This window comes from Lemur catta, chromosome X, assembly GCF_020740605.2.
Source record: "Lemur catta isolate mLemCat1 chromosome X, mLemCat1.pri, whole genome shotgun sequence".
In the NCBI taxonomy this organism is placed as follows: Eukaryota; Metazoa; Chordata; class Mammalia; order Primates; family Lemuridae; genus Lemur; species Lemur catta.
The window spans coordinates 65,167,401-65,194,215 of record NC_059155.1 but is presented as its reverse complement, the minus strand read 5'-3'; the positions used below and the strand labels follow the sequence as shown (position 1 = coordinate 65,194,215).

At 38.9% G+C, this 26,815-nt stretch overlaps 1 protein-coding gene across 2 annotated transcripts in view; it reads left to right on the top strand.

Moving 5' to 3' along the window:
- FRMPD4 (FERM and PDZ domain containing 4) overlaps nt 1-26,815 on the top strand; it is a 773,033-nt gene that overhangs the window by 36,662 nt on the left and 709,556 nt on the right. For both annotated transcript variants that reach the window (XM_045538893.1, XM_045538895.1), the window contains exon 3: nt 9,476-9,599. In XM_045538893.1, coding sequence (XP_045394849.1) covers nt 9,476-9,599 — 124 coding nt within the window. The remainder of the gene's footprint in view (nt 1-9,475; nt 9,600-26,815) is intronic.

Sequence of the window (26,815 nt, the reverse complement as noted above, 5' to 3'; positions counted from 1 at the left end):
TAAACAGTTGCAATTTAATCACTCTGCCCTTCATTCATTAAGCATTTATCAAGCATCTATATGTGGCAGTTCTGTGTCAGGAGCTGGAATATCTCGGTTTTATGTTAACTTCTATAGATTACAGACCTACAGAAATCTAGAGATTTTATACCATGATCCCCCTTGATTATCACCCCAAAGTTCAGGAGAGAATCAGACCAAGGTTTCTGTTTAGTCCTCAGATTTGTGGGGGACCTTTCTGGAGGAATACCAGAGTAGTAGGGTGGAGAGGTGAGCCCAGTCTGGTACTGTCTAGAGATGCTTCATCCTCCCCCAGGTTGAGCTTCTTTACATGGGATGTTGGCATGGATGGGGAAGGGCAGGCACCTTGTGGAGCTGAGGATGGGGCAGAGAAAGAGGACAGTGACGTGGCACTGGGGCAGGACAACCTCTGCATGCAAGAAGCCTGATTCCTAATTCCCGCATTGCTCTGCCTCCCAGACACAAGCATGAGGCTGGATTTTCAGCTCACGATGAGAAGGGCATGATGAGAAGTGCCCAGATAATTCTGGTGTTTGCCCAATTCCCACTCCTAATTAAACTCAAAGAGGTGCTTCTCCTTTGCGATATAGAGTGGTAGGACCAGGGTTCTATGAAGTGCGAAAATTCTTTGCAAATCATAGGTCACTATTTGATGATGACCCAAGAGGAATAAAAATAGCATGTTGGACCTGCCAATAGGTAACTTTTTACCTTTGGGCAAGAAACTCTCTCTGAGCCATAACATCCTGATGTGTGAAATAAGGACATTGGACTAGATTGTCTTTGAGGTCTTACTTACTTCTTACTTGCCATGGTTTTTGGACTTACATTTGACTCCCCAAATTAACTCTGTTTATACTGGGTTCATGCTCCAGAGATATCGTGATAGCAAATGCTATCACAGCAGTGCCTATTCATGTCCCCTTGACACTCACTATTTCTGCTGGCCTGTGCTTCAAGCACCTATGATTCTGCCAGAGGCTGTTGTCTAGTTGCTGAGAGATGCTTAGCTGGAAATGTAGGGAAGTTAAAATCTCCATGAACAGTGTCAATTAATGCCAAATGTGAGCTGAAGGAAGATACCATAGCATCCTTCTTCCCTGGGGAAACAGCTCTGAAGTTGGTTCTCACTTACTCACAGTATTAACTTGTTGGATAATGCATACTGGGTTGGCCTCCTGCCTTTCCTCTCTTATATTACCTCCCAAATAAACCACTTGCATTCAGATCCTTATATCAGGGTCTGTATCTGGGGGAACTCAACTGAAGACCAGTCCCAAGCAAATTCTATTGTGATTCATCTATTAATAGTAGCATGCACAGTAATTCACAGTGGGCAGTTCCTTGAGTAATGTATTTTATTAGCCCCCACTAGGGTGGCCAGATTTAGCAAATAAAAATACAGGATTCTAGTTAAATCTGAATTTCAGATAACAGTAAACAATTTCTTATTATAAGTAGGTCTCATGCCAAATATTGCACAAGATATACTAAAAATTTAATTGTTTATTTGAAATTCAAACATAATCAGTGTCCTGTATTTTATCTGTCATCTTAAATCCCAACTCTTGTTGGGTTGGGGGGCATTGGGCATTGCAACTAGCCTGAATTCCACAGTTGGGGAAAGGAAGGGTAGATTGGGACTAGCTTACAAGATGCAGCACGGAAGGAGTGAGGCAGACCTAAGTAACAAAGTCTGTGGATAAAACTGGATGAAGAACCAGAGAGTAGGTGGATATGGGCTGGTGAATAAGGAATTATCAATTCAGAGGGCTTGGGGAGGGAGACAAAAACCAGGTATAACACAGCAAAACTGCAACCAGCGACCTCAAACATTGTGGGGAGGGAGAGGCTGAAGTGACTGAACTTGCACAGACGTTATTCATTTCTGTATCCCTACTGCCTAGCATGGTGCCAGACTCATTTTTGTTGCTCAGTGAACACTGAATGGATGGTAGGCAGGGAAGATTGATGGAAATATGAAATTCTGCCACTATGAGTTTTATGGAAAATGGTACCCACTGAAAAATGTGCAGGGCCTTTTTGAGCAATGACATGCATCTGATTATAAATGCATAGAAAATATGAATTGCTATGTGACTTCTAAGTAATGAGCTTTTCTAATCCTTTCTTCATTTTTCATTGCAGGTACAATTCAACTTAAATCTTTCATGGCTAGACAGGTTTTTGAATGCCACTTGTATGTTCAAAGCTAATTTACTTAATAACCAACTTATCTGAACCTTGAAAAATATTACTGAAGCATTTAGATTGAGAGAAAGAGTTTGGGCGGAAAATTTCCCATCCAATTTCAGAAGACTAATCAATTTATGTTTTTAATGACATTTCCTTTTCTTTCTTCAGGAAGGCTGAAAGGGAGGATAAAATCTCATTCTATGTTTATTAACTATAAGTTCAAAGTTGAAAAAGATTAGTTTTATTCTCAGCAAGCCAGATGGTATTTTTCTTACTCGTTACAGAGAAAAGAGAGAGAAATAGAAAGATAAATGGCAGCATGTAGATAACACAAAAAGAGAGCCAACATTTCCTTAATTTTACTTTTGCTTTACAAAATAGCAAGCAGGTTGCTCTCTGAAGGGTAGTTTCAACTTGAAATCATTTCATTGTGTGGATGATGTAGTTTTTAGAGTTAACATTCTGTGTTAACACTGCATCAGCCACATGAAGAAGGAAGAAATCTCTTTCAGGGCAGAGTCACTTATTCAGACCAATTCTATGGATAAAATATTTTTAGAAAATCTTAAAATTACTGAAGAGCTTACAAAAGTACAAAAACAAAGGAAAATATAAAATAACAAGTGTTGATGAGGATGTGGAGAAATTGGAACCCTTGTGCTTGTGTTGGTGAGAATGTGATATGTTGCAACCACTATGGAAAAAAGTTTGGCAGTTCCTCAAAAAGTTGACCATAGAAATTCCATATGATGCAGCAATTCTACTCCAGGTAAATGTCTAGAAAGTCCCAATGCTGCAGAAACACAAAAATATTTTCTCCACTTTCTACACTGTTGAAGACTACACTTTTCAAATTTTTATAAAGTTCAGTTTATCAACTCTTTGGACTATTTAAGAATGCTTTCCACCTAAGATCAGGAACAAGGCAAGGATTTCCACTTTTACCACTCTATTCAGCATTGCATTGGTGGTTCTAACCAGTACATTAGGCAAGGGGGAAAAATAGACTGAAAATGGAAGAAGTAAAACAGATTGCATTTGCAGATTACAGGATCATATATGTAGAAACTCCTAAAGTATCTACAAAAATTCTAATAGAACAATAAGTGAGTTTAGCAAAATTATAGATACAAGGCCACTATAGTGATGAATCTGAAATTTTTAAAATAACATTTACAATAACATCAAGAAATATGAAATACTTAGGTAGAAATTCAACAAAGGATGTGGCACATCTATACACTGAAAACTGTAAAATAATTGCCGAGGAAAACTAAAGAAGACCTAAATAAACAAAGATATACTGTATTCATGAGTAGGAAGACTCAATCTAGTTTAGATATCAATTCCCCCAACTGGTCTATAGATTCAAAACAATCTCAATTACAATCTAGCAGTTTCTTTTGTAGAAACTAATAAACTAATTGTAGAATTCATATGAAAATACAAAGGATGTATAACAGTCAAGACAACTTTGAAAAAGAACAATGTTGGAGGACTTATGCTACTTGACTTTTAGGCTACAGTTACCAAGATATTGTGTTCTTGGTAAAAAGATCACGTATAGGTTAATGGAACAAAATAGAGAGTCCAGAAATAGGCCCACACATATATGGTCAATTAATTTGAAACAAAGGTACCAAGGCAATTCAATGTGGAAAAGATAATCTATTCAAATTATTCTGGAACAACTGGATAGGCATATTTGGGAAAATGAATGTCCATCCATACCTCACACCATATTTAAAAATGAACTCAAAATGGAACATGGACTCAAATGTAGGAGTTAAAACTATAAATTTTCTAGAAGAAAACATAGGAAAAAATCTAAGTGACCTTGAGTTTAACAATGATTTTTAAAATAGGATGCAAAAAGTAGGATTTATTAAAGAAAAAAGGAGATAAATTGGACTTGTCCAAAATTGTAAGAGATGTTCTTCAAAAGACAGTTATGAAGATGAAAAGGCAAATGGGAGAAAATATTTTCAAAGCATATATTCAACAAAGGACTTGTATCTATAATACACAAATGGCTTTTACAACTGTATAATATGAACACAACTGAATAATAAAAATTATTTCATGAAAGAAAATATAGGGACATCAAATACACATAAAAAGTAACTGAAATAGCACGACAAAAAGAGCAGAAGAGAATCATCAAGGGAATTCAGGTGTGCTGGGGACAAGGAAGAAGTGTATGTAAAGTATGCTCCTAAGTCTGGTGTTTGTAAATTGGGAGCTGCCTGTAATAATTACACTAAAACTCAAGTGACATAAGAAACTAACTTGAGGGACATCAGAGATCCTTCTTAAATTCCCAGATATTAAAACAATTCTCCTTTGAGATAAAGATGAATGCTTTCTAGTTCCATGACTTTTGGGTGCCCTGCCAATGAGCCTAGTAGCCATTGCTACTGTTTAAGCTCTAAAAATACACTTTCATTGTCCCTGCCTTTTAAATAAGGATGAAAGTACCATCTCCTTTCATTTAAGTTCTGGGAGAAATAGCCATGAATGACTCATTTTACAAAGCAAGAAAAAAAAATGTTGAAAGTCATCCCTTTGAAGAATGGGGTATGAATCCTTTCAGAATAACAGCTGTATTTATGGGAGGTAAAAATCTCAGTTAATATGCCCACCTGGAAAGCATAATTTAATTTTTTTCACCTTGAATAGGGTAAAACTGAAAAATATATATGTGTACATATATTTTAAGTAAACATATTTCTTCAATTTTATGTAATAATTTGCCAAGTTATCTACTATGTTCCTACCTCATATTAAGCACTGCATGATGTGGTAGTTATTTTGCCTGTGAAGATCCTACAATCTAGTAGGAGAGAAAACAATTTACTTATTTCAATTTTTATTATCGAAAGCCTGCCATGGGTCAGTCCATATTTCTAGGTTACATCTATGAACAAAGTGCAGTCAGCCCTCTGCATCCATGAGTTCCGCATCTGTGGATTCAACCAACCACGGATAGAAAATATTTAAAAAAATATGGTTGCGTCTGTACTGAACATGTGCAGACCTTTTTTTCTTGTCATTATTCCCTTAATGATGCAGTATAACAACTATTTACATAGAATGTACATTGTATTAGGTATTATAAGTAATCTAGAGATGATTTAAAGTATATGGGAGGTTGTATACAAATACTAAGCCATTTTATATTAGGGACTTGAGCATCCTTGGATTTTGGTATCTGTGGGAGGTCCTGGAACCAGTCCGCCATGGATACAGACTGGGACTGCAGACAAAACTTTTACCCTCATGGAGCTTGCACTCTGCCAGAAGTAATGAACACAGGTACCTGTGATGGAAGGCAAAGGGCGATAGCTGCTTTTACCTAAGTACAAAGTCCTTTAGAAGTACTGAGATGGAAAGATTAATTCCTGGGAGAAAGTGGAAGGCATCTCAGGTGTTTGAGTAAGGATTGGTCTTGGTCAGGAAGAAAGGAAATGGTGTTTTAGTGGGAAAGAAGAGAAAAAACTCAAATGTTTGCAAGTGGGAGATAACAGGTAGCTCATTGCATTCATTGGTATAATTGGTGCTGAAAGTATGAGAAAGGGCAGAAGGGAGGAAGGACTAGAAAGGGAGGCTGGAAAGAGGAGGGGAGGCCTTGAATGTCACACAAGGACTAAGGACTTTATCTGAGCAGCTTTAAATAATCCTCAAAACCTTCCTTAGAGGGATATAAAATTATTTTTTCAATTGTAAAGCAGTAGTCTTACTTATTTTTTTCTTGGCCGGTCAGAAAAGATGATCATATTCATAAATAATTTTAAAGGCATTCAAAGCCTACCTTTAGTTTTTCAAAGTAGGCAAAATAACCCAATTCTATATAAAGAAAAAAAGCATAAAATGAAAACGTGAAATGAAATCTTTCAAATCTGCTGTTCATGGGTGTTTTCTTTATAATCTCTGTATATAATCCTAGAATATATACTCTTTGAGGGTAGGGACATGGGATCTAATTCTTTTGTATTTGCCATTGTGCAGGCCATTTGATAGGTGTAACCAGTTATGATATAAAAGTGCAGTGATCCAGTTGGTAGCTCTCAACATTATTCAGAAATGAGCATTTGCAAGTTAAAAAAAGAAAGGAAAAATCCCCAACCTACAGCCAAGGAATAGATCTAGGAAATAGGCTGGAAAAAAGAGGCTTTGTTTCTTTTTTCTTTTTCTTTTTCTTTTTTTTTTTTGAGACAGAGTCTCACTCTGTTGCCCAGGCTAGAGTGCCGTGGCATCAGCCTGGCTCACAGCAACCTCAAACTCCTGGGCTCAAGCAATCCTCCTGCCTCAGCCTCCCGAGTAGCTGGGACTACAGGCATGCGCCACCATGCCCGGCTAATTTTTTCTATATATATTTTTAGCTGTCCATATAATTTCTTTCTTTTTTTTTTTTTTATTTCAGCTCATCATGGGGGTACATAAGTTTAGGTCATATTCATTGTCCATGTCCCGCCCACCCCCCCCCCCGAGTCAGAGTCCCAAGCGCGTCCATTCTCATTCTCCAGACAGTGCGCCTGGCACTCATCATGTAGTCATACCTCCATCCCCTCCCCCCCCCCACCTCCCCGGGTCTGCACCTTCAAGCATGACCATTCCCCAGAGGGTGTGCAACGCACTCGTCATGTAGGCATACACCCATCCCCTCCCCCCACCCCCCATCCCAGTCTGATATCCAATTGGTATCCTTCCCTGATGTACATTTAGGTGATGATCAGGGAAACCAGTTTTCTGGTGAGTACATGTGATGCTTGTTTTTCCATTCTTTGGATACTTCACTTAGTATAATGGGTTCCAGCTCTCTCCAGGAGAACCAAAGAGATGTTGTATCATCGTTATTTCTTATAGCTGAGTAGTACTCCATGGTATACATATACCACAGTTTACTAATCCATTCGTGGATTGATGGGCACTTGGGTTGTTTCCACATCTTTGCGATTGTGAATTGTGCTGCTATAAACATTCGGGTACAGGTGTCTTTGTCCATATAATTTCTTTCTATTTTTAGTAGAGACGGGGTCTCGCTCTTGCTCAGGCTGGTCTCGAACTCCTTAGCTCCAACGATCCACCCGCCTCAGCCTCCCAGAGTGCTAGGATTACAGGCGTGAGCCACCGTGCCCGGCCGGCTTTGTTTCTTGAAGCTCCTGCTCCCAAGACCCAGCTCTCAAGTGGAGGGCCCTCCCCTATCCAGGCCACATTGCGAATATGGGCATTTCCCAAGGCAGACAGCTTCCTCCTCCTGGAATCCAGTCCCTAGAAGAGGACACAGTTCACTTATCTCAGAACATCATTCTTCTTTGTTAAAAATTCTTTTCCCCCTTATTATCCCAAAGCAAATGGGACACAGCACCTCTCTTTCCTGCCCACTCAATACCCAATACCAAACCTCAAAGCTCAAACTTCAGCCCTTCGGTGACTGTGCCATCTAAACTAATATCTAAAATAATCCCCAGAGGGGACAGAAGGCCATGCTGACACAGTTTACCACTTGAGGATTGCACCTTCTTTTGATCACACTTCCTCCTAAGACAACTTGCTCTCTGCACTGTTTCTCCCTCCAGCATACCATTCTCCTTAATGAGACAGCATCACCTGTGGACTTGCTGAACTGCACTTTTGCTTTTGAAACCATCTACCTAATTTTCTCAGTGTTGAATTTAAATAGACTGCTGTTAGTGTATTTAATTGAAAAGACTTTTCTCCCACCCTTTTTTGCATGACTCTAAGGCTCTTAGGGAAACATCCCCATTGCAAGGTTAAGGTTACACAATTGGGCAAGGGATTTATGTCCTCATTATCTCTGCCTAGGTTGTTTTTGCTGTCAAAGATTAGCTAGGAATAGTTTGTCAGAACAAACCCTTCTTGCAATGGGATGACAGAAACCAAGATAAGATAAAGACTATGTGACTAAGGAGAAAAGTGAGTATATTCCAAATAGCAGGTTTTGGAAACTTGGAAACTATGGCAGTGAGAGATTTGGCAGATATCATTGGAGAGTTATTTCCCCACTTTAAATGTGTCTCCCTTGTGACAAATTGAATTGGCCACCCATACTTGGGCACATGAGTCCTATGTTTCACCCAAAGCCTTGACTGTTTACCTACAGTCTGTCTTTGGCATGAGTCCATCTCAGATGTAAATGACATTCTTCCTCTTTTGAACAACTTCACTTAAATGGGTCTAGAGCAGTGGTTTCAACTGGGGTTGATTCAGCTTCCCAGGTGATATTTGGCAATGTCTGGAGACATTTTTGGTTGTCACAACTAGGGAGATGCTACTGGCATCTACAGAGTGGAGGCCAGGATGCTGCTAAATATCCTACAACGCATAGGTCAGCCCTCTGCAACAAAGTATCCAGTCCAAAACTTCAGTAATGCCAAGATTGAGAGATCCTGGTCTAGAGAAAAAGAGATATTCCATATCACCCAATAGAATATTCACCAAGTGTGCCCTGTCTATGGCATGGGAAGACAATGGTTTTGAAAAGATTTCTGGATCAGCTTTTTCCCACTGAGTTTAAATTACTGGATAGAATCTAGCTTTGAAACTGGCAACTCTCGAATAGCTTGAAGGTAGACGTGTTAAATCTCAAATTTGGATGAAACACAAGAAAACCGCAGGAGAAGTTAAGCAGCACTTTGAAATCTAGGAAGGATGTGAGAACTGTGTGCAGGCGGCTTCACTCCAGCTCAGAGTGCCAACTATCCCATCATGAGTTCTCAAATGGAGAAGAGCAAACACGCATTTTTGTCAGAGGCAGATGCTGAAGCTGCAGTTATGGCCTCTTCAGACCTTCAGAGGTGCCACTTCATTCCCAGTGTGAGAGCACTTCCGTTGTAACTGCACCGGGTTGTCCTGATTCAGAGGGGTCAGCAAAGAACTGTGATCAGAGATCCTGTTTCTTGACTTGTCCGTTTTTATGCTCCATGCCAAACCTGATTGCTTTTTTCTTAAACGAGTAGCCTGTGCATCTTTGCTCATGGTCAGGAAAAATGTCCCTGTTAATAATTTACAAAAGACAGAGCCACTCCTCTTTTGCATCCTCAAATCTCTCAGAACACGTGATTGTTTAAGCATATCTCGTTTCCAAGTAGCTGAGTGATGAAATATGATTGGCCTCTCAGCATCGATTCCTCTTCTCCTTCCTCTCTCATTCTTCTTGGATAGCAGTTGTTTGTTATGATACAGTCATTCTTCTTATAAAAGAACTAAGCAGAGGGTTCTTTTTTTCCATCCTTAGGAAAAGGTGGGCTGTTTTGGCTTCCTACCATGGAGGAGGACCTTGGAGGAGAAAATTGGCAGACTTTCTCCATTCCCTGGGGCTTCGGCAGGGCGGCCGAGGATGAAGGAGAACATATTTGCCAGTGAGTAATGGTCTTCAAGTAAGAATATCAGGGGTCTTATTGTTGTTTTTGAGATGACCTCATGCTTTTCATTAGGGCAAATTTATTTGGACAAAGGTTGAAAGCCATGTCTCAGAATTATTACAAGAGTGATGCTGTTGATAGAAAAGTGATAATGTCCTTCTGAGTTTTGTTCAGTTCATTCCAGTATTTAGAAAGAATATTAGAGGTGAGGCAGGATTATTCTGTAAAATAAAAGGACAAAGCCATGTACTACTTTGGTTGTTTATTTCCTTAAGAATAAATGTCCAGAGGCACTTTTGGGAAAAGAGAAACTGATTTTAGCTGCTTGTTCATGTATGTGGTATTCTAACAGGCTATAATTCATAGTAAACTTTTGACTGTACTTTTTGCAAGGGAAATTGGATTGTGCTGTATTTATTTTCTTTTAAAAATGGTCTCTTCTCAGTGACAAATTTATCTGTCAGGATGAAAAGTTTTGATTTTTAAACAGAAAATGCTATGTTGGGTATGCAAATTGGTTTGTATTTAATTGCTTCTTTACGTTCAGTGGTCTTGATAAATACATTTTTCTCCTTTGAGAAACACCACAATTGTACAGAAAGTTCAAATTGTTGCTGAGTAGCTTATGATTTATGTAAATATGTAATTCTTTCTTGGAGTTGTCTAACTTTCAAGTATGAGAAATTCATCAGTGATGCACACACTTTGGAATACTGATTGGAAAGTTTCCAGTCATTCTGCTATTTAATGTTTTCTCATTAATCACCGGCACTGTGTATTATAAGCCACTTATAAATTTGTTTAAATGATATTCTTTCGGTAGATTCTATAATTATTGAGTGTTTAAGCATTGAGATAAGAACATTATGTGCAGGCCCAAGTATAGAGGAATTGCCACAGGCTAAGAGAAGCTCTCCAAATTAATAAAATCATTGCCATTGACTTTTACTACTTGGGACTTGGAGCCAAATATTTTTTAGAGTTGCCATAATTTTCCATGATGATAATTACTTGGTGGCACTATTTGTTTAGTACTGTTCTGAGGTGACTGCAAAAGAAACTTCTTTCTGTTATGCAGTTCATTGTAATGAAAATTTTGAAATCAATGTTGTCATTCTATGGAACTAAAATACACAAAATAGTCTCATGTTTTGGAACTAGCTACTGTGATCCCCAAAAGATGCTGTTGGCTTGTGACATAATTTCATTGGATGACTTTTCTTTTTAGTACCCACATTTCCCTCCTGATTTCTGAGGTTGAAATAACTGAATATTTAGGCTTGGAAAGTGACTTCTTAGACATGGGATCCTGGGATTTGTGCCTCTTATCTTGCTCAGTCAATAAGATTCAAAGAAATAGATCCAGCACTGAGCTCTCTGAAGCATATTATTTATGGGTTTGGGAGGAAGTAATAAAAGAGATAAGAAATATTTTAAGTCAAAATACTAAGACTGAAGCACTGAATTCCAGTTCAGTAATTTGTTGGCCATAGTTTTAACTCCATGTTTCTAGTGAAAGGTCTGATTGTATCTTGTTATATTAGAATTAGTGCTAGCTATGTCTCTAAAAACTAAGGTTATTTGTTATGCCTGGAGGCACTAAGTCATTTGATAGTCATTAGATGATCAAGGTTAGTATATTATTAATTTTATTTTTATATATAAAATACCATTTTATTTTTACAAATCAACATAAAAAGCAACCATTATTGTAACTTGGATGCTCTCAAGTATAGAACTATGTAAATGTGGATCAAGATTCAAAGGATAATTATCATTGAGCTACAAGTAATGTTAGTCCAGATTGCTCAACTGAGTGCCACTCATGCTGCTGGCTTCACAGGATTAAGATCTAAAATCCTTAGCCTGTCTTCCAATCAGGCAGTTGAGGTTTCTCAGACTAGGGGTCCTCGTTCCCCTCCATCCCTGTGCCTCACGGCTGATCTGAAGGGGCTATCGTAAGACTGATGTAAAGAGAAAGGTTTACTTTCCTGAAGTCTTATAAGGCTTTAAAATGAAAATGACTTGAGATTTTTTTTATTGCTTTTTCTGTTGACTAAAGAGCTGCTTATTCCTTTGCTCAGTAGAGAAGGCACACAGAATGGTTAGCGCCATGTTTTCTAGAACCAGCCTGACCTGGGTGTGCACCCTAGAGCCTTCACTCACTTATTGGCTGTGTGACTTTGGGCAAGTTTGTCAGCTTCATTAAACCTCAGTCTCCACATCTGTAAAATAAGGATAATACCTACCTCATAGGGTTGGAGGGATAAGTGAGTTGTTATAGGAACAGCTCCTAGCACAGTGTCTAGCTCATCCAATTATCTATTTGTTGATGGTGATTCTTTTTTTAATTGAATTTAATTCATTCATTAATTTATTTTTTGAAACAGAGTCTCACTGTGTTACACTGGGTAGAGTACAGTGGCGTCATCGTAGTTCACTGCAACCTCAAACACCTGGGCTCACATGATCCTCTTGCCTCAGCCTCCTGCACAGCTGGAACAACAGGTGCACACCACCAAGCCTGGCTAATTTTTCTATTTTTAATAGAGATGAGGTCTTGCTCTTTCTCAGGCTGGTCTCGAACTCCTGAGCTCAAGTGATCCTTCTTCCTCGGCCTCCCAGAATGCTAGGATAACAGGTGTGAGCCACGATGCCTGGCCTTGATGATGATTCTTGTTGTTAGTACCAGTAGCAGTGAGAGCAGAGCCTTTCAAAAGTAATCTTGTTTGCAAGCCTTCAAGTTCAGTTTGAGTGAAAATTATAGGTTATATTGCTATACTAAGATTCTAATTGGAAGAATGATCCATTTAGGATTTAGGAAAAGGAGTGAGTACAGGAGGGTAAGAGGGAATTTAATACTTCTGTGCAACTTCTTTATTTTTTAAACACAAAGCTTAGTAGAAAGTATAGTGAAAATGGGACCTATTATACGTGGGTTTTAAGAAAGATCTAAAAAACAAATGAGATGAGTTTCTCTCAGTTCAACAAATATTTATTGAGAACTTAACCACTGTGCAAAGTGCTGAAATACAAAGATAAAGACAAAGCTATGATGGGATACCACACCACACCTACTAGAATGACTAAAATAAAAATGTGGCAATGCCAAGTGCTGGCAAGGATGTGTCACAACTGGAAGTCTCATACATTGCCGGAACAATCTACCAGCCAAATGGTACAGCCACTTTAGAGACAATTTGGCAGTTCCTCATAAAGCTAAACATACATTTGCCATAAGACCCATTCAATCCCACTCCTGGGTATTTACCCCAGAGGAATGAAAACTTCTGTTCACACAAAACTTTTTCACAAATGTTTACAGCAACCCTATCAAATTCTCCCCAGACTGGAAACAACCCAAATATCCTTCAATGGATAAACAAACTGTGTTAAATGCTCACAATGGAATACTACTCAGCAATAAAAAGTAATCAATTACTGATGCACACAAAAAATTGGATGAATGTCAAAGGCATTGTGCTGAATGAAAGAAGCCAGTTTCAAAAGGTTATATACTGTATGATTCCATTTATTTGACATTTTCAAAAAGACAAAACTATAGTGACAGAGAACAGATCAGTGGCTGTCAAGGGTTAGGGGTTGGGAGAGGGAAGAGGGTGTGGCAGCACCTTGGGTGTTGGAACTATTTTGTATCCTGACTGTGGTCATGGTTACACAAATCTATACATGTGATAAAATTTATAGAACTGTATACCCCCAAAGCCAATTTTACTGTATGATCATTTAAAACACGAAAAATAAGAATGAGAATTTCTTACCCTTGAGGAGTTTACAGGTCTAGCGAGGGACAAACACAAATATTTATAGTACCATGGGGTCAATGTAGTGATTAGGACTAAGACATGCTAAGAGCAGAGCCACCAACCAGCATGACATGCCATGCTGGTATGCAAAAAATGAATTATAGCTGTACCCAGATGTTACTGCACAAGTTTTGTCAGGGCCAGAGACCCAGGCCAGTTGCTTATGTCCATACACAGCCTTGTTCATTTATCCGCAACCATTTTCTATGTATGCCAAGATGTAAAAAATGTTTGGAAAAAGTCCTGGCTCAGGATATTATGAGAGCATAGAAGAGGAACCCTTTGCCTAGCTGATTGGGAGGAGGGAGGTCCCAGGGAAAGAATTCATAGAGGAAACAACGCCTGTACTGGGAATTAAAGGGTAAGGGGGAGATATAAGGCAAGAGAGGGCTTCTCTAGGGAACAGAGAGGACATTTCAGCAAATCATCCCTTACCTGAGAGAGGCACAGAGGACTGAAAGAGTGGGGTGTGAGTTGGGAACTCTAGGGCATTCAAGATTGTAAGAGTATAAAGTGTGAGCTGGGGTTAGGGAAGTAAGACTGTGAACGTGATCTTGTATAATAAAGAGCATTTGGTTTTATGATATAGGCTGAGCATCCCTAATCTGAAAATCCAAAATCCAAAATGCTCCAAAATTCAAAACTTTCTGAGCATTAACATTATGCCACAAGTGGAATATTCCATACCTGACCTCATGTGACAAGTTGCAGTCAAAACTTTGTTTCATGCACATGATTATTAAAATATAATCTTTTGTATGAAATCACCTTCAGGCTATGTGTATAAGGTATATATGAAACATAAATGAACTTTGTGTTTAGAGTTGGGTCCCATCCCCAAGATATCTGACGTATACGTGGATATTCCAAAATCTGAGAAAATCTGAAATCCGAAACACTTCTGGTCTCAAGCACTTTGGATAAGAGATACTCAACCTGTGGTAGATTTTAAGCATATTTAGAGGCTGCTGGGAATGAGGCACCAGAGAGGGCGTTTTGATAAAAGAGAGAGGAGGCTGGAGGAATAACACAGTGGAAAGAAGTGTAGGGCTTGGTCTTAGCCATCAGGTGCTAGAGAACTCTCTGGCAACGTGTGGCTTTAATGGAAGACTGCCTCCTGGGATGGTCTCTTCATTCACTCATCCATCATTAATTCATTCAAAACTCTTCACTGAGCACCCACTGTATGTCAGGCACTATTCTAGGTCCTGGGGATCTAACAATGAACAAAACAAAGGCCCAGCTCTTACAGAGGCAGTATTTTAGGAGTGAAATCAGCTAAACTTTGACAAATTTTGGAGTGTAAAGGGCCTCTGAGACATCCAGGTTAACAACACCTAGTAAAGTAGATGGTAGCTGTGAAGGGCATTCTGGGCTGAAAATATGAATTGGGACCACTGGCATAAAGATAGAAATTGGAGCCTTAGAAATTGGTTAAATCTAATTTTTTCATGACTGTTCTCAATGATCTGCCATCAGGGCTGGTCCTTAGTGAGATGAGAGATGTATGTAGCTTATGCCACAATCTCAAGGGTGCTCATCTACCCATGCTTCTTTTTTATGACATTCTGGTAAAAGGATCGCTAATCTTTTTAGAAGGTACTGTCTTAAAATTAACAAATATCTCTGACATGCAGAGCATTATACTAAGCTCTGGTGGATGGGGTGATGGAAAATAAATAGACCTGGTCCCTGGTCTGAAAACCCTTAAGAGTCTACAAGGAGAGATCACCTCTGTACACTTTGTAAATGTCTATGGTGCTTAATAACAGCAGTAAGGAAACAAACAAATTCTAGGCTGAATTTGAGGAGACTGAATCTTTTAGTTCATTTGCACAGGCAGAGCGGTAAAGCAGGAGTCAAGGACACTTTGAAAGGGAGTATGTTCTGCAGCCAGTTATTGATGCCCAGAATCCACAGTGGTTTAGAATGACCCAGGCCAAATCCTTGGGTTTCATAATGCAGATGGGTATATGGTGTTTTGAAGAGGTTGTCTTAATGAAACAATTTTTGACCCCCAGCTGTGTTGTTAGAGCTCTTGTGACTCAAGTACCTACTGAGACCACCATATTGATGTGGCCCAAAACCAAATCATTAAAATTCCAGCTTTCCTGATAACTAGGAAGTAAACAAATGGATGTCCTTTCTCCATCCCAGGGCTCACCTCCCCTGTGATGGAGTTGGGACAAGATGGGATTCAGAGGTAGGGTGGTGAGGAGGTAGAGTCCAGGCACCATCTGGCAGGCAAACTACCCATGACAAGGAGTCATATGCTAACCTTGTCCTCAGCTCCTAATGGACTTTCCCTCATTCTAAGCTGAATGCTCATTCTTGGAGACATCATGGACACCTTGAATGAATAATCTACATCTCATGTTAATTAGTTTTACCTTTAAAATCACAAAGATTCTACTTTTTTTACATTCAATAAAGAATTATAGTTCCTCAACTCAATATTTAACTTTCTTTTCCATCTGATAAATGAGGGGCTAGACATCTCTGCTATTTTGAAGGCTTCTTGGTTACACTCAGTTTTATTAATGGTGTTATTTTGGATGCTTTGGGAAATGAGGAGGAGGAATTTATGTGTCCGTACTCTGAGCTCTGTATGGCACAGAAAGTCTTTAAATGAATTCCTAATAGTTCTTCTAATGTCTGTGTGTCTGTGTGTGTGTATAATTCATTTACCAATATTTGTATTGTAAATTTCCTTTGAATTGATGGTTTTAAGAGATATTTGAGATGCCTTTTGAGACTTAGTTCTAACAGACTTAAAGAGATCTTTATTGCCTTTTTATTATGAGATTAATTCATACTTGTAAAAATTAAAAAAATACTGACATGAATAAAGTGAAAACTGAAATCTACATAATTGAGGAAAGGTTAAGTATAGAATAAGGATCAGGGGTGTCTATCATGTATGACTTAGTAATGAAATACCAATTTCACATTTTGGTGGGTCTCTTTTGCCAAGGGACCTGACTCAGAATTGCTGAGTCATTGTATTCCTTGCATCCAAAGGGCCCATCAAAATGGGCACATCAAAACCACACTTCTGGGTATATATCCAAAAGAATTGAAAGCAGGGTCTCAAAGAGATATTTACACACCCATATTTATACATCCATATTCATAGCAGCAGCATTCATAATAGCCAAGGGGCAGAAGCAGCCCAAGTGTCCATCAATGGATGAATGGATAAGCAAAATGCACTCTATCCATACAATGGAATATTATTTAGCCTTTGAAAGGGAAGAAATTCTGACACATGCTACAACATGGATGAACCTTTAGGACATTATACTAGGCAAAATAAGCCAGTCACAAAAAGAAAAATACTGTATGATTCCACTTACATGAGGTATCTAGAGTAGTCTGATCCACGGAGACAGAGAATGGTGGTTGCCAGGAGCTGGGGAGGCGGGGAATGGGGCGTTGCTTAATGGGTATGGCATTTCAGTTTTGCAAGAAGAAAAGCGTTCTGGAGATTTTTTGTACAACAATGTGAATATACTTAACACTATTGAACTGTACACCAAAAATGGTTATGATGGTAAATTTTATTATGTGTATTTTACCATAATTAAACATTTTTTAAATGTAAAAAAAATGCCATTGTGTCAACACACACTGCTTTGGTGTACATATCAACTATAAAATTAAAACTTCTTTTTCTAGTGTCATGCAGACCTGAGGTGTTCTTATTATCATGCTCTTGTCTCCCATTGTCTCTAAGGCAGGGGACTTCAACAGTAGATCCAGGAGATCCATGAACTCCTTTATACTAATTGCAAGTTTTTATCTGTTTGAGCATTTTTCTGAAAAAGAAAGGGCCCATCACTTTTTTTAGTTTCTCAAAGGGGCATATGATCACCCCCTCTCACTCTTCCCACAAAAGGCTTAGAAGCATTGCCCAATAGATTGTTTTTATTCAATAGACCTTATTAAATTAACTGTGCATAAAAACCATTATTGGAAAGCTTTGAGTTGAATGTATACCTAAATAAAGCACAATCTTATTAAGGCTCATTTGGGCTATTGATTATTCCATCTATACTTTTAGTGGCTGGGATGATTTTTATGGCCAAATACTTATAAAACCAAGGTGCCCCTGTGAGATGCCTGGTTTAGACTATGCTTTATTCTGCAGAGCTGCATATGCCCCTGAAGAATCATATTTGTTAATTTATCAGCTTTTCCCACACAAATCAAGAAGATGTAACTAATGGGAATTAATGCTTCAAACTCCATCAATTTTTACTCTTTATTGGTAATTTTCCTCCAATATGCACCCCCCCTTTTTTGAAGATTTTTAAGGTGACAGTTGAGGAGTTTCCCACTGTCTGAATAAAATGGATTTCTAGAAGGAAACAGCTCGGAAATATGTTGGAATTGCAGAAAGAAGATCAATTTAGACAAACCCCTTTTTCCCCTGGTTACAAAGCACAGACAAAGTCAGTGCTTTGAAAAGCAAACAGAGATGTCAGAAGGTCTTTCCCCAGGCAATTCGATATGTACCTGAAGGACCCTTCTCTGACAGTGACTGTGCTGTGCCCTTTCAAAACTCACTCTCAGGTGAGATTGTTATCCAGTATTACAGATAATTGCTGACTGAATTTAACACAATTCTCCCAGGGGACTGAAGCTAATGGCTTGGAAATTCTGTGTCTTTAGTATGTTTGCCCAGGAAGACCATCTCCTATTACTACTACAGAACTCAGACCCCCAAAGTGAGGAAGATGCACACATACTCATACACACAAAGCCAGCTCCAGTAATCATGGCTTTTATGTTTTGTTGTTTAAGGTTTTATTGCTTATTCTATTTCTCTATTTTGTTATACCATTTTTGTTTTTATCTGATAGTCATACCTTAATACCAACCCTCCTTTTTGACACAGGACTTTTGTGCTAATTGTTCCCTTTCTCAGGAATGTTCTCTCCCACGTGTCTCTGTTTAAATGTCTCCTCCAGGGGGACCTTTCCTGACTATCTCACCGAAATATTGTTCCTGCCCACTGCTCTACTCCTGACTCAGCCTTAGTTTTCATCAATATTGTACTTATAATCATCTAGCATTCTTATGCATTTATTAGTTTGTTTATTGTCCATTCATTTTCCCCCACCATGATATAGGTACTCAATGAATATTGCTTTACTCTGATTTTAGGTTACCGTAACTTTTTCAATATTGGCCTTTTAACTTCATTGTTAAATGAATAGATGAAGGAATGTTCAAGGAAGATTTAACTATAATAGGTTGAAGAAAAGCCATATACTTTCTTCTTACTTACTCTACCCAAGGCTATCCTTGAGAAAGTTTGTATGCATTGGTATTCATTCATTTAGTAACTTTATTGAGTGCTAACTATGTACCCAGGGATGATTTATGTGCTGGTGGGAAAGTATCATTGTATCATTGCTAAGCTAGTCCTTTGTCTCTTCGAGAGTATTTGAACACTTGACTATGATTGTTGGTTGGAACTTCTGTCTAAAATGGGTATTATTCTGCATGCTCCAGTAGCGCAATTGGTTAGCTCGCGGTACGTATAAAATGGATATTATTCTGAGGTTTCATGTTGCCACTATAGCAGAATTGTGTTTTTCCCCTTGGATTTTCATGGAAAAGAGGTAGCAAAATGATAACATAGATAAATAGAGTTTTGAGAAGGTGCCTATAAGATTAATTTCCTGTTCTAAAAAAGTGGATTTATTTATTATCCAGTGCAGTCAAAACATGATTTGTAAGTACATAATTTCCTCACAGAAAACACTTATAAAGAATATTATAAAAACAAGTATAATTATGTTTTTTCTTACATCTTATTCTTAACCATTGATCTCATTTTAGTGGAATATCATTGGAAATTTTAATTCTGAGGTTTTGCATTACCAATTGTGTTATTGCCCAACTGGGTTCTTTTTGCCTGCTGCACAGGAAAAGCGAATGCACTGAGACAGCAGGAATGCAGTACAGAAAGAGTTTATTAGTCGTTAGCCCAATGCGGAGACAGGAGGGATTTCTCAAATCTGTCTCCCGGAGAAGCTCTAGGCTGGGAGTTTTAAGGGGAATTGGGTGGGCAAGAAGCCTAGGGAATTGGCATTGCTGATTGGTTAGGTCAGGGCGGGGTGTGAAATCATAGAAATGTAGAAACTGCATTCTTGTGCTGAGCCAGTTCCTTGATGGATAGGACCAATTGAGTCTGTTCCACAGTGTCAGTGGGTCCATAGGAATGCAGGGTTTGGAAAACATCTCAAAAGGGAGTCTTAGGTTTTACAGTAGAAGTAATTAAGGGAAGTTATAAATCTATGACCAAACTCCTAAGCAGTAAGCAATTATAGGGAAGCAGGCTAGGGGCAGAAGGGGGTTCATTTTTAACTTTTGCTGTATCTTGTCAAGCTTAGACCTCTAGCAAAGTTTTAACTCCTTGGTTTCAGATGATTTTATAGATAGCTTCAGCAGCAATCACTTAATAGAAAATATTCTCCAAATGAAACATGCTGTAACTATGATGTGGATGAGAGGGCTAAAGATGATCACTACATACATCATATCCTTTACATTTATTTCCCAATTCTATTTTGTGTAAACTTTTTACCTTAGAAGTCCTATGTTGTCATATACCTTCACAGTTTTTACCTGTATTACATCTCTGAAATTCTACTAGTCTATCTCTGTAGCATATATTCTACAATATCCTTGTGTCCCCACAATTTACTAATTTAGTGTAATTATGTGTGCATAGCAAATAATAGTTTTAAAGATCCTATTTAAAATTGTCATTCTCTGTATAAAAGACTTTGAGACTTTCTAAAATGTATTTGTCAATAGGGGTTACTGCTTCAGTTTTGTATAAAAAATTTAAACATTACTAAACCATTCCATACTTCTTTTTACACCTCCATCTATCCAGGTTTAAGTTATACAGGCATACCTTAGAGATATTACAGGTTTGGTTCCAGACCACCACAATAAGGCAAATATTGCAATAAAGCAAGTTATATAGATTTTTTGGCTTCCCAGTTCATATAAAAGGTATGTTACACTATACTGTAGTCTGTTAAGTGTACAATAGCATTATTTCTAAAAAACAATGTATATACCTTAATTAAAAAAGACTTTATTGTTGAAAAATGCTAACAATCATCTGACACAGAGACATGAAATGAGCACAGGCTATTGGAAAAATAACACTGATAGGTTTGCAGGGTGGTCACAAACCTTCCATTTGTAAAAACATGCAATACTGTGAAGAACAATAAAGTGAAATAAAGTGAAGAGCAATAAAAATGAGGTATGCCTGTACTTTGTCTATTGAACTGTTCTCTGATAACTCCAGGCTACACCAACTGAGCACCTTCTAGGCATCCATAGAGTTTTATTGTTGATGCTAAAATATTTGAAGTCTCAAATATATATTTACTGTACTATTATTAAATGATGTGTGTTCTCTAGTTGTTTTCTTTGCAACACACTAGCATTCCCAAATATATTGCAAGTTTCCTGGAATTACATTCCCAACTTTTCTTACATTCCCCACTAACCTTGAATAAATACAGGTGCTCCTTAACTTACAATGGGGTTATGTCCTGATAAACCCATCATAAATTGAAAATATCATAAGTCAAATGTGTGTTTTCAACTTATGATGGATTTATCCAGACATAACCCCATCATAAGTCAAGGTGTATACTGAACGTATATTGCTTTCACACCATTGTAAAGTTGAAAATTCCTAAGTTGGACCATCATAAGTTGGGGATTGTCTGTATGAATTGAATTGAGCTGAATACAAAAGAGAAGTCTTCATTAATAACTCTGTAGATGTAAAAGTCATCTCTCAGCATGTATTCTTCCCTCTAGTTGATAGTCATGTTTCTTTATAATTCTTCCAAGTGTCATGGTTTTTAAAATTTCTGTTATCTCCTATGTGAGTAGAACATGTGTATCAGCTATCAATTGTTATGTAACAAACTATTCCAAAACATAATGGCTTAAAACAACAAGGATTTATTATTTCTCATAATTCTGTTGATTGGGTTCAATAAGGTGGTTCATTTGCTACATGAGATCTTGGCTAGGATTTCTTGTGTAGCCACAGAAAGCTAGGGGATTAACTGGGGCTGGAATGTCCAAGGTGGCTATGCTCATGTGTCTGACACCTTAACTGTGGTGCCTGGTAGTGCTGGGGGCTGGCTGGGCCACTCTCTCTTTTCTCCTTCAGCAGTCTAGCCTGAGCTTCTTTACATGGCAGCTGGATCCCAAGAAGGCAAAAAAAGGAAAGCTGCCAGGCTCCCTAAGGCATAGGCCTGGAAGTCACAAAGCTTTACTTCTGCCACATTCTCCTGGTCCAAACAAGTCACAGGACTAGACAGATTCAAGGGGATGGGCTCCTCCTCTTGATGGGAAGAGGGACAAAGTCGCATAGCAGGAGGGTGAGGTAGAGGGAGGAGAAAGATTACCTACAAAAATGTAAATGCTACCATCAAAACATGTTAGCATGAGAGGAATGTGAAATTATTTAGACAAGCTCTTAAAATTTTGCATCTGAGAAAGCTGAAGCCTAGAGAAGTGAGATGGCTTGCCCAAGGTACCACAGCAGGTTTCCTAGAACCTTGCCACACAAAGTGCCATCCCTAGATCAGTAGCATCAACACCATTGGGAACTTATTTGAAATGCAGACCTTCAGGCCCCATGCAGGACCTACTGAATCAGAATCTGCCTTTCCCAAGATCCCCATGGGCTCTGAATGCACACTGAAGTGTGCTGAGAAACTCCATTGTTCTTTTTACTTCCACAACTAAGACAGAAGATCTAGCACCTGTGAAAGAAGACTGCTTTGTAGTCAGGGACTTGACTCAGCATGGAAAAGGTTTTACTTTACTTAATGCCTACTATGTTGTTTTATTTAAGACTTGGCCTTAGCTCTTTACAAATATTATTGAATTTAATCCTCACAACAACCTTGAGGGGTAATTCCATTTTACAAAAGAGGAAACTGATGCTCCAAGACAGCTCATTAAATAACCTACCCAGGTCACCTACACTTTGTACAGGTAGAACCCAAATTCAAACCTAGGGCTTTCTGACTCCAAACTGCATGCTCTTAATTATGGTAGCATATCCACTGGCAACTGCCATATGGCAGCGGCGAAGGAATCTAAATGTTTAGAGGAAGAAATCATTAGAGGGGAGCCACGGCATGTGGCTGGCTTGGTGAGCTGTCACTTCTCTCCTGATGCCTCCCACTCCTAACTTGCCTGAAGTGAAGAGGCTGGCACGGGCATGTGACAGATGGTATGGGCCTGCTCTGCCGTATGTGTGCTGCTCTCTGTTCCTGGGCACACAGCTGCCTGACACAAGCCTTGCCAGTTGGGCAGCTGCCTCTTGGGGTGTCTCCAAGGGCCATTGCTCAGAGAATGCAATCCAGCATTTTCTCTGATTCCCCTTTTGTACGCATCTTCCCTCTGCTCCTTAGATCCCACCTGGGGTAAAGAGCACCATTTGGGCTCTGATTGGAAGCTACCGCCAGACCTTGAGCTGCGCATAACAGGTGACATGTGGACAAAGCTCATCCAAAAGTGTGGGAGCCAAGGGAAGGAGCAGAGGATGGTTCCTCCTGGATTCCCTCTTCTGGGAGAGCTTGGCACCTGCCAGAGCTTTCTTGCAACAGCTGTGCGTGGGATGGAAAGGCAATTTCCTCCTTGCTGTTCCCTTTCCAGGAATGAGAGGAAGGGATGAAGAATGAGGAACAAGTGCAAGGCAAGGGCACTCCTCTGCCTAGACCCAGAAGCTCAGAGGAGAGGAGGCCAAGAAGGCAAGCTAGAGAATGCTTCTGCATTGGAGTACAGAAAGCAATGTTTATGTTTGCTTTGGTCCAGTTAGCACTTTATGCCACCACAGATAGGTTGACAGTTGACACCTCACACTGCAGTATTATGCTAGCTTGTGTGCTGCAATGACCCTCTCTGGATTAAAATCTATGTGTTATCACTTTCCTTGGGTAAGTCCCTTGAGCTTGCTAAGCCCCAGGGTTCTCATCTGGGAAAATAAGATTAATTGCTGTGAGGAATAAATGGGATAACATGTGTAAAGGGATTACATATTTGGTAAATGTTTAGTAATGTTAAAATTTTTGTGAGAGTAGAAACTTTGTCTTGTCCACTGTTATATACCCAGCTCTAAGAACAGTTCCTGGTGCCTAGTCATACTCAGTAATGATATAATGAATGAATGAACAAGTGAACAAATTCTAAAGTACTCTAACAGTTATTTTTTGTGTCTCATCAGAGGACTCAATAGCTTAGCTGTTGAGCGCTTCCGTGTGTGTGATTGTGTATGTGTATGTATGCATATATAGCAGTTGTATGCTATATGTCTATATGTGGGGCTAGACAGATCTTCCAAGCACTGCTCAGTTGGTCAGAAATGACACTGTATTTTTTTTTCCTGGACTGAGCTGCCCTTCTTCCTTCCTTCCTTTCTTTATTTTCTAAGTTCTTATTTTGGCTTTGATGTAAAAATCCTGTCCCAGAGCATATCTATTATAAATAGAAGACTTTCATGCTCACAGTAAAGGAGAAGAGTAACATGGATGGAGACCCAAGGTCCTCGCCAAGTGAAATGGTATAGCCTTTCTGCTCTAAAGATGGTCTTTCAAACAATATACTTGCTTTTGTTGTAATTCAAACTAGGCATCAGGACAGTCATTCCTCAGTCTTTCTTGGGTGAACAAGTGGTCTATGGGAGTGGAATCCCTCTTGGACTTGGCCTATTGGAGGTCTGACAACCACCAGCTCCTTTGCTTCTGTATATGTTGGAAGGAAGACAAGATGAACAGAAAGCCCCAGAATCAGTACATAAAAAAATCTCTGCTGGACAGGAAAGGGAATGCTCTGCTCAATAATTAAGTTCTGAGATGGTGAAACCAAGGTAATTTTTCACAGTTCAAAAAAGGGCAAATGATGAAAGAAGTCTGATCTCCCATTTCCTAGGGGTCTGCTGCCTTTGGTCAGAATTTGAGGGATTCCAGCAAGGATCCTAGGCATAGGTTGCTCTCTCTTGTCCCTAGGGTGTCCTGTGTTTCCTGAAGGGATGATTTTATAACAATTGGGAATATAATCTATTCTTTTAGGTGTGAAGCTTGGAATGGGTCTCAACCCTGAGGTTTGCTTCAGAATCAGGGAGAGCTTTCTCAATATACACACATCTGGGCCTTACAATTTTTATCAAACTCTTAGCGTTGCATACTAGGTTTATTTGTTTATTATTTTATTAAATAACCATGTTTATTTTAGAATAATTTTAGATTTACAGAGAACTTGCAAAGATAGCACAGATAGTTTCCATGTAGTCTTCACTCAATTTCCTCCATTGTTAACACCTTAGATTTCGATGGTACTTTGCTGCATTATTATTAATTAAACTCCAGACTTTATTCAGATTTCACCAGTTTTTTTACTACTTCATCTTCTGTTCCAGGATCCCATCCAGGATAATACATCACATTTAGTTGTCATGTCTCCTCAGTCTTTGGTCTGTGTCAGTTTCTCTGTTTTTCCTTGTTTTCCATGCCCTTGACAGTCTTGAGGAATACTGGCCAGGAGTACATTTGCCTTTTAAAAGTTTCAAGTAGATTCTGATTCTGAAGGGAACCACTATTAAGAGATTCTTCTTCCTGTAGATGTTTGGGCCTGAATTTTGTTTTCGTATGTATTTTTCTTGAATTCTTAAAGGTTTTAAGATTTCTTACTATCTATCAAGTATCTGTGACATTTTGGTGACCAATAACCTACTTTTACTTAGGAATGAAAATATATCTTGGCTATAACATAAGCCAATATAAAGTTGAAATTTGGATTTGATCATATCAAAATGCATTATATGAACAAATACTTTAGTATAAGAATCTTTAGCTAATTAAATTTTTATGGCTTTGATAAGGGCAATAATTGCACTTACTGAGTGCTAACTATGAGTGAGGTACTTTTTTCAGTGAGTCAAATGTGGTAAGGTATTTAACTCTGTGATGGGTTTTGATGTGTCAACTTGCCTAGGCTCAACTACGATCCAAGGATTCCCTTCTAGAGCTTTCTGTTTCCTCTTAGGGCAGGTTACAAGGGATACTCCCTAGAGAGTTAGAAGAGGAAAAGGAGGCGGTGACCATTTTGTAGCACACACATCTTTTCCCAGTTATTCAATCAAACACTAATTTAGATGTTGCTGTGAAGGGATTTTGCAGATGTGATTAGATCTATAGTCAGTTGATTTTAAGTTCACCCAAAGGGAGATTATCCTGGGTGGACCTGACCTAATCAGCCAAAAGCCTTTAAATGAGGCTGTAGGCTTCCCCGAATCAAGAGATACCTGTGGACAACAATCTAAAACTTGTACCCATGGGCCTGCCTGTGATCTTTTCTTCCTGAGCACCTGCACTCTGGAAATAAATTTGGTAAGTGGCCTTCACAACTACATAAGCCAATTCCTTATAATAAATTCATATATAATCTGGTTCTGCTGCTCTAGTTGAACCCCAACTGATCAAAACCCTTATCATATGACATAGTTATTCCCATTTACATCTAGAGAATCTGAAGCACAGAGAGATTAAATAACTTTCCCAAGATCACATGGTCAGTAAGTGACAGTTGGAATTCAAACCCATGGAGTTTAGTCCCAAAGCCAAGCTCTTGATTGCTATTTTATACCAGCTCTTGTATAGGCATTGGAATGTAGAAATGAAAGAAGCCAGTATCAACCATTACAAGATTTATTAATCCAGAGGAGTGGTTCTCATCCTTGGCTGAACATTAAAATGTCATGGGGAGCTGTAGAAACCTAATGTCCAGGGTGAACCCCAATTACATCAGGCTGTCTGGGGGTGGGACCAAGACATCGTGTTTTTTAAAGGTCTTTATCAAATTCCAATGCATAGACAAATTTAAGAATCACTGCTTTAGACTAGAGCAGCATGTCTCAGATTTTAATGTGTGTAAGACTCACCTGGGGGTTGTGTTGACATATAAATTCTAATTCAGTAGATGTGGGTTGGGGCAGAGATTCTGCATCTGTAAGAACTCTTTCTAGGTGATGTTGATGCTGATGGTCCAGAGACCACACATGGGTCACAACCATTAGGAGTGTGTTTCAAAGTGAAGGATATTTGAGAGGAGGGGACAGACTGCAAAAGAAGAGGGTATCCCTGGCTATGAGTTATAGGATATGGAGTTATCCACATGCAGCACATGAGGGAAGGCACTGGAGACAGATGCAGCAAGTGGAGTCCCCTGCTTAATGGGGAGGTCGAGGCTGGGTGTGGGGCTGTTGCACTAAGGTCCAAGATCAAGTGTTTGGAGATTAATGAAAACTGTTAGGAAGCAAGAATG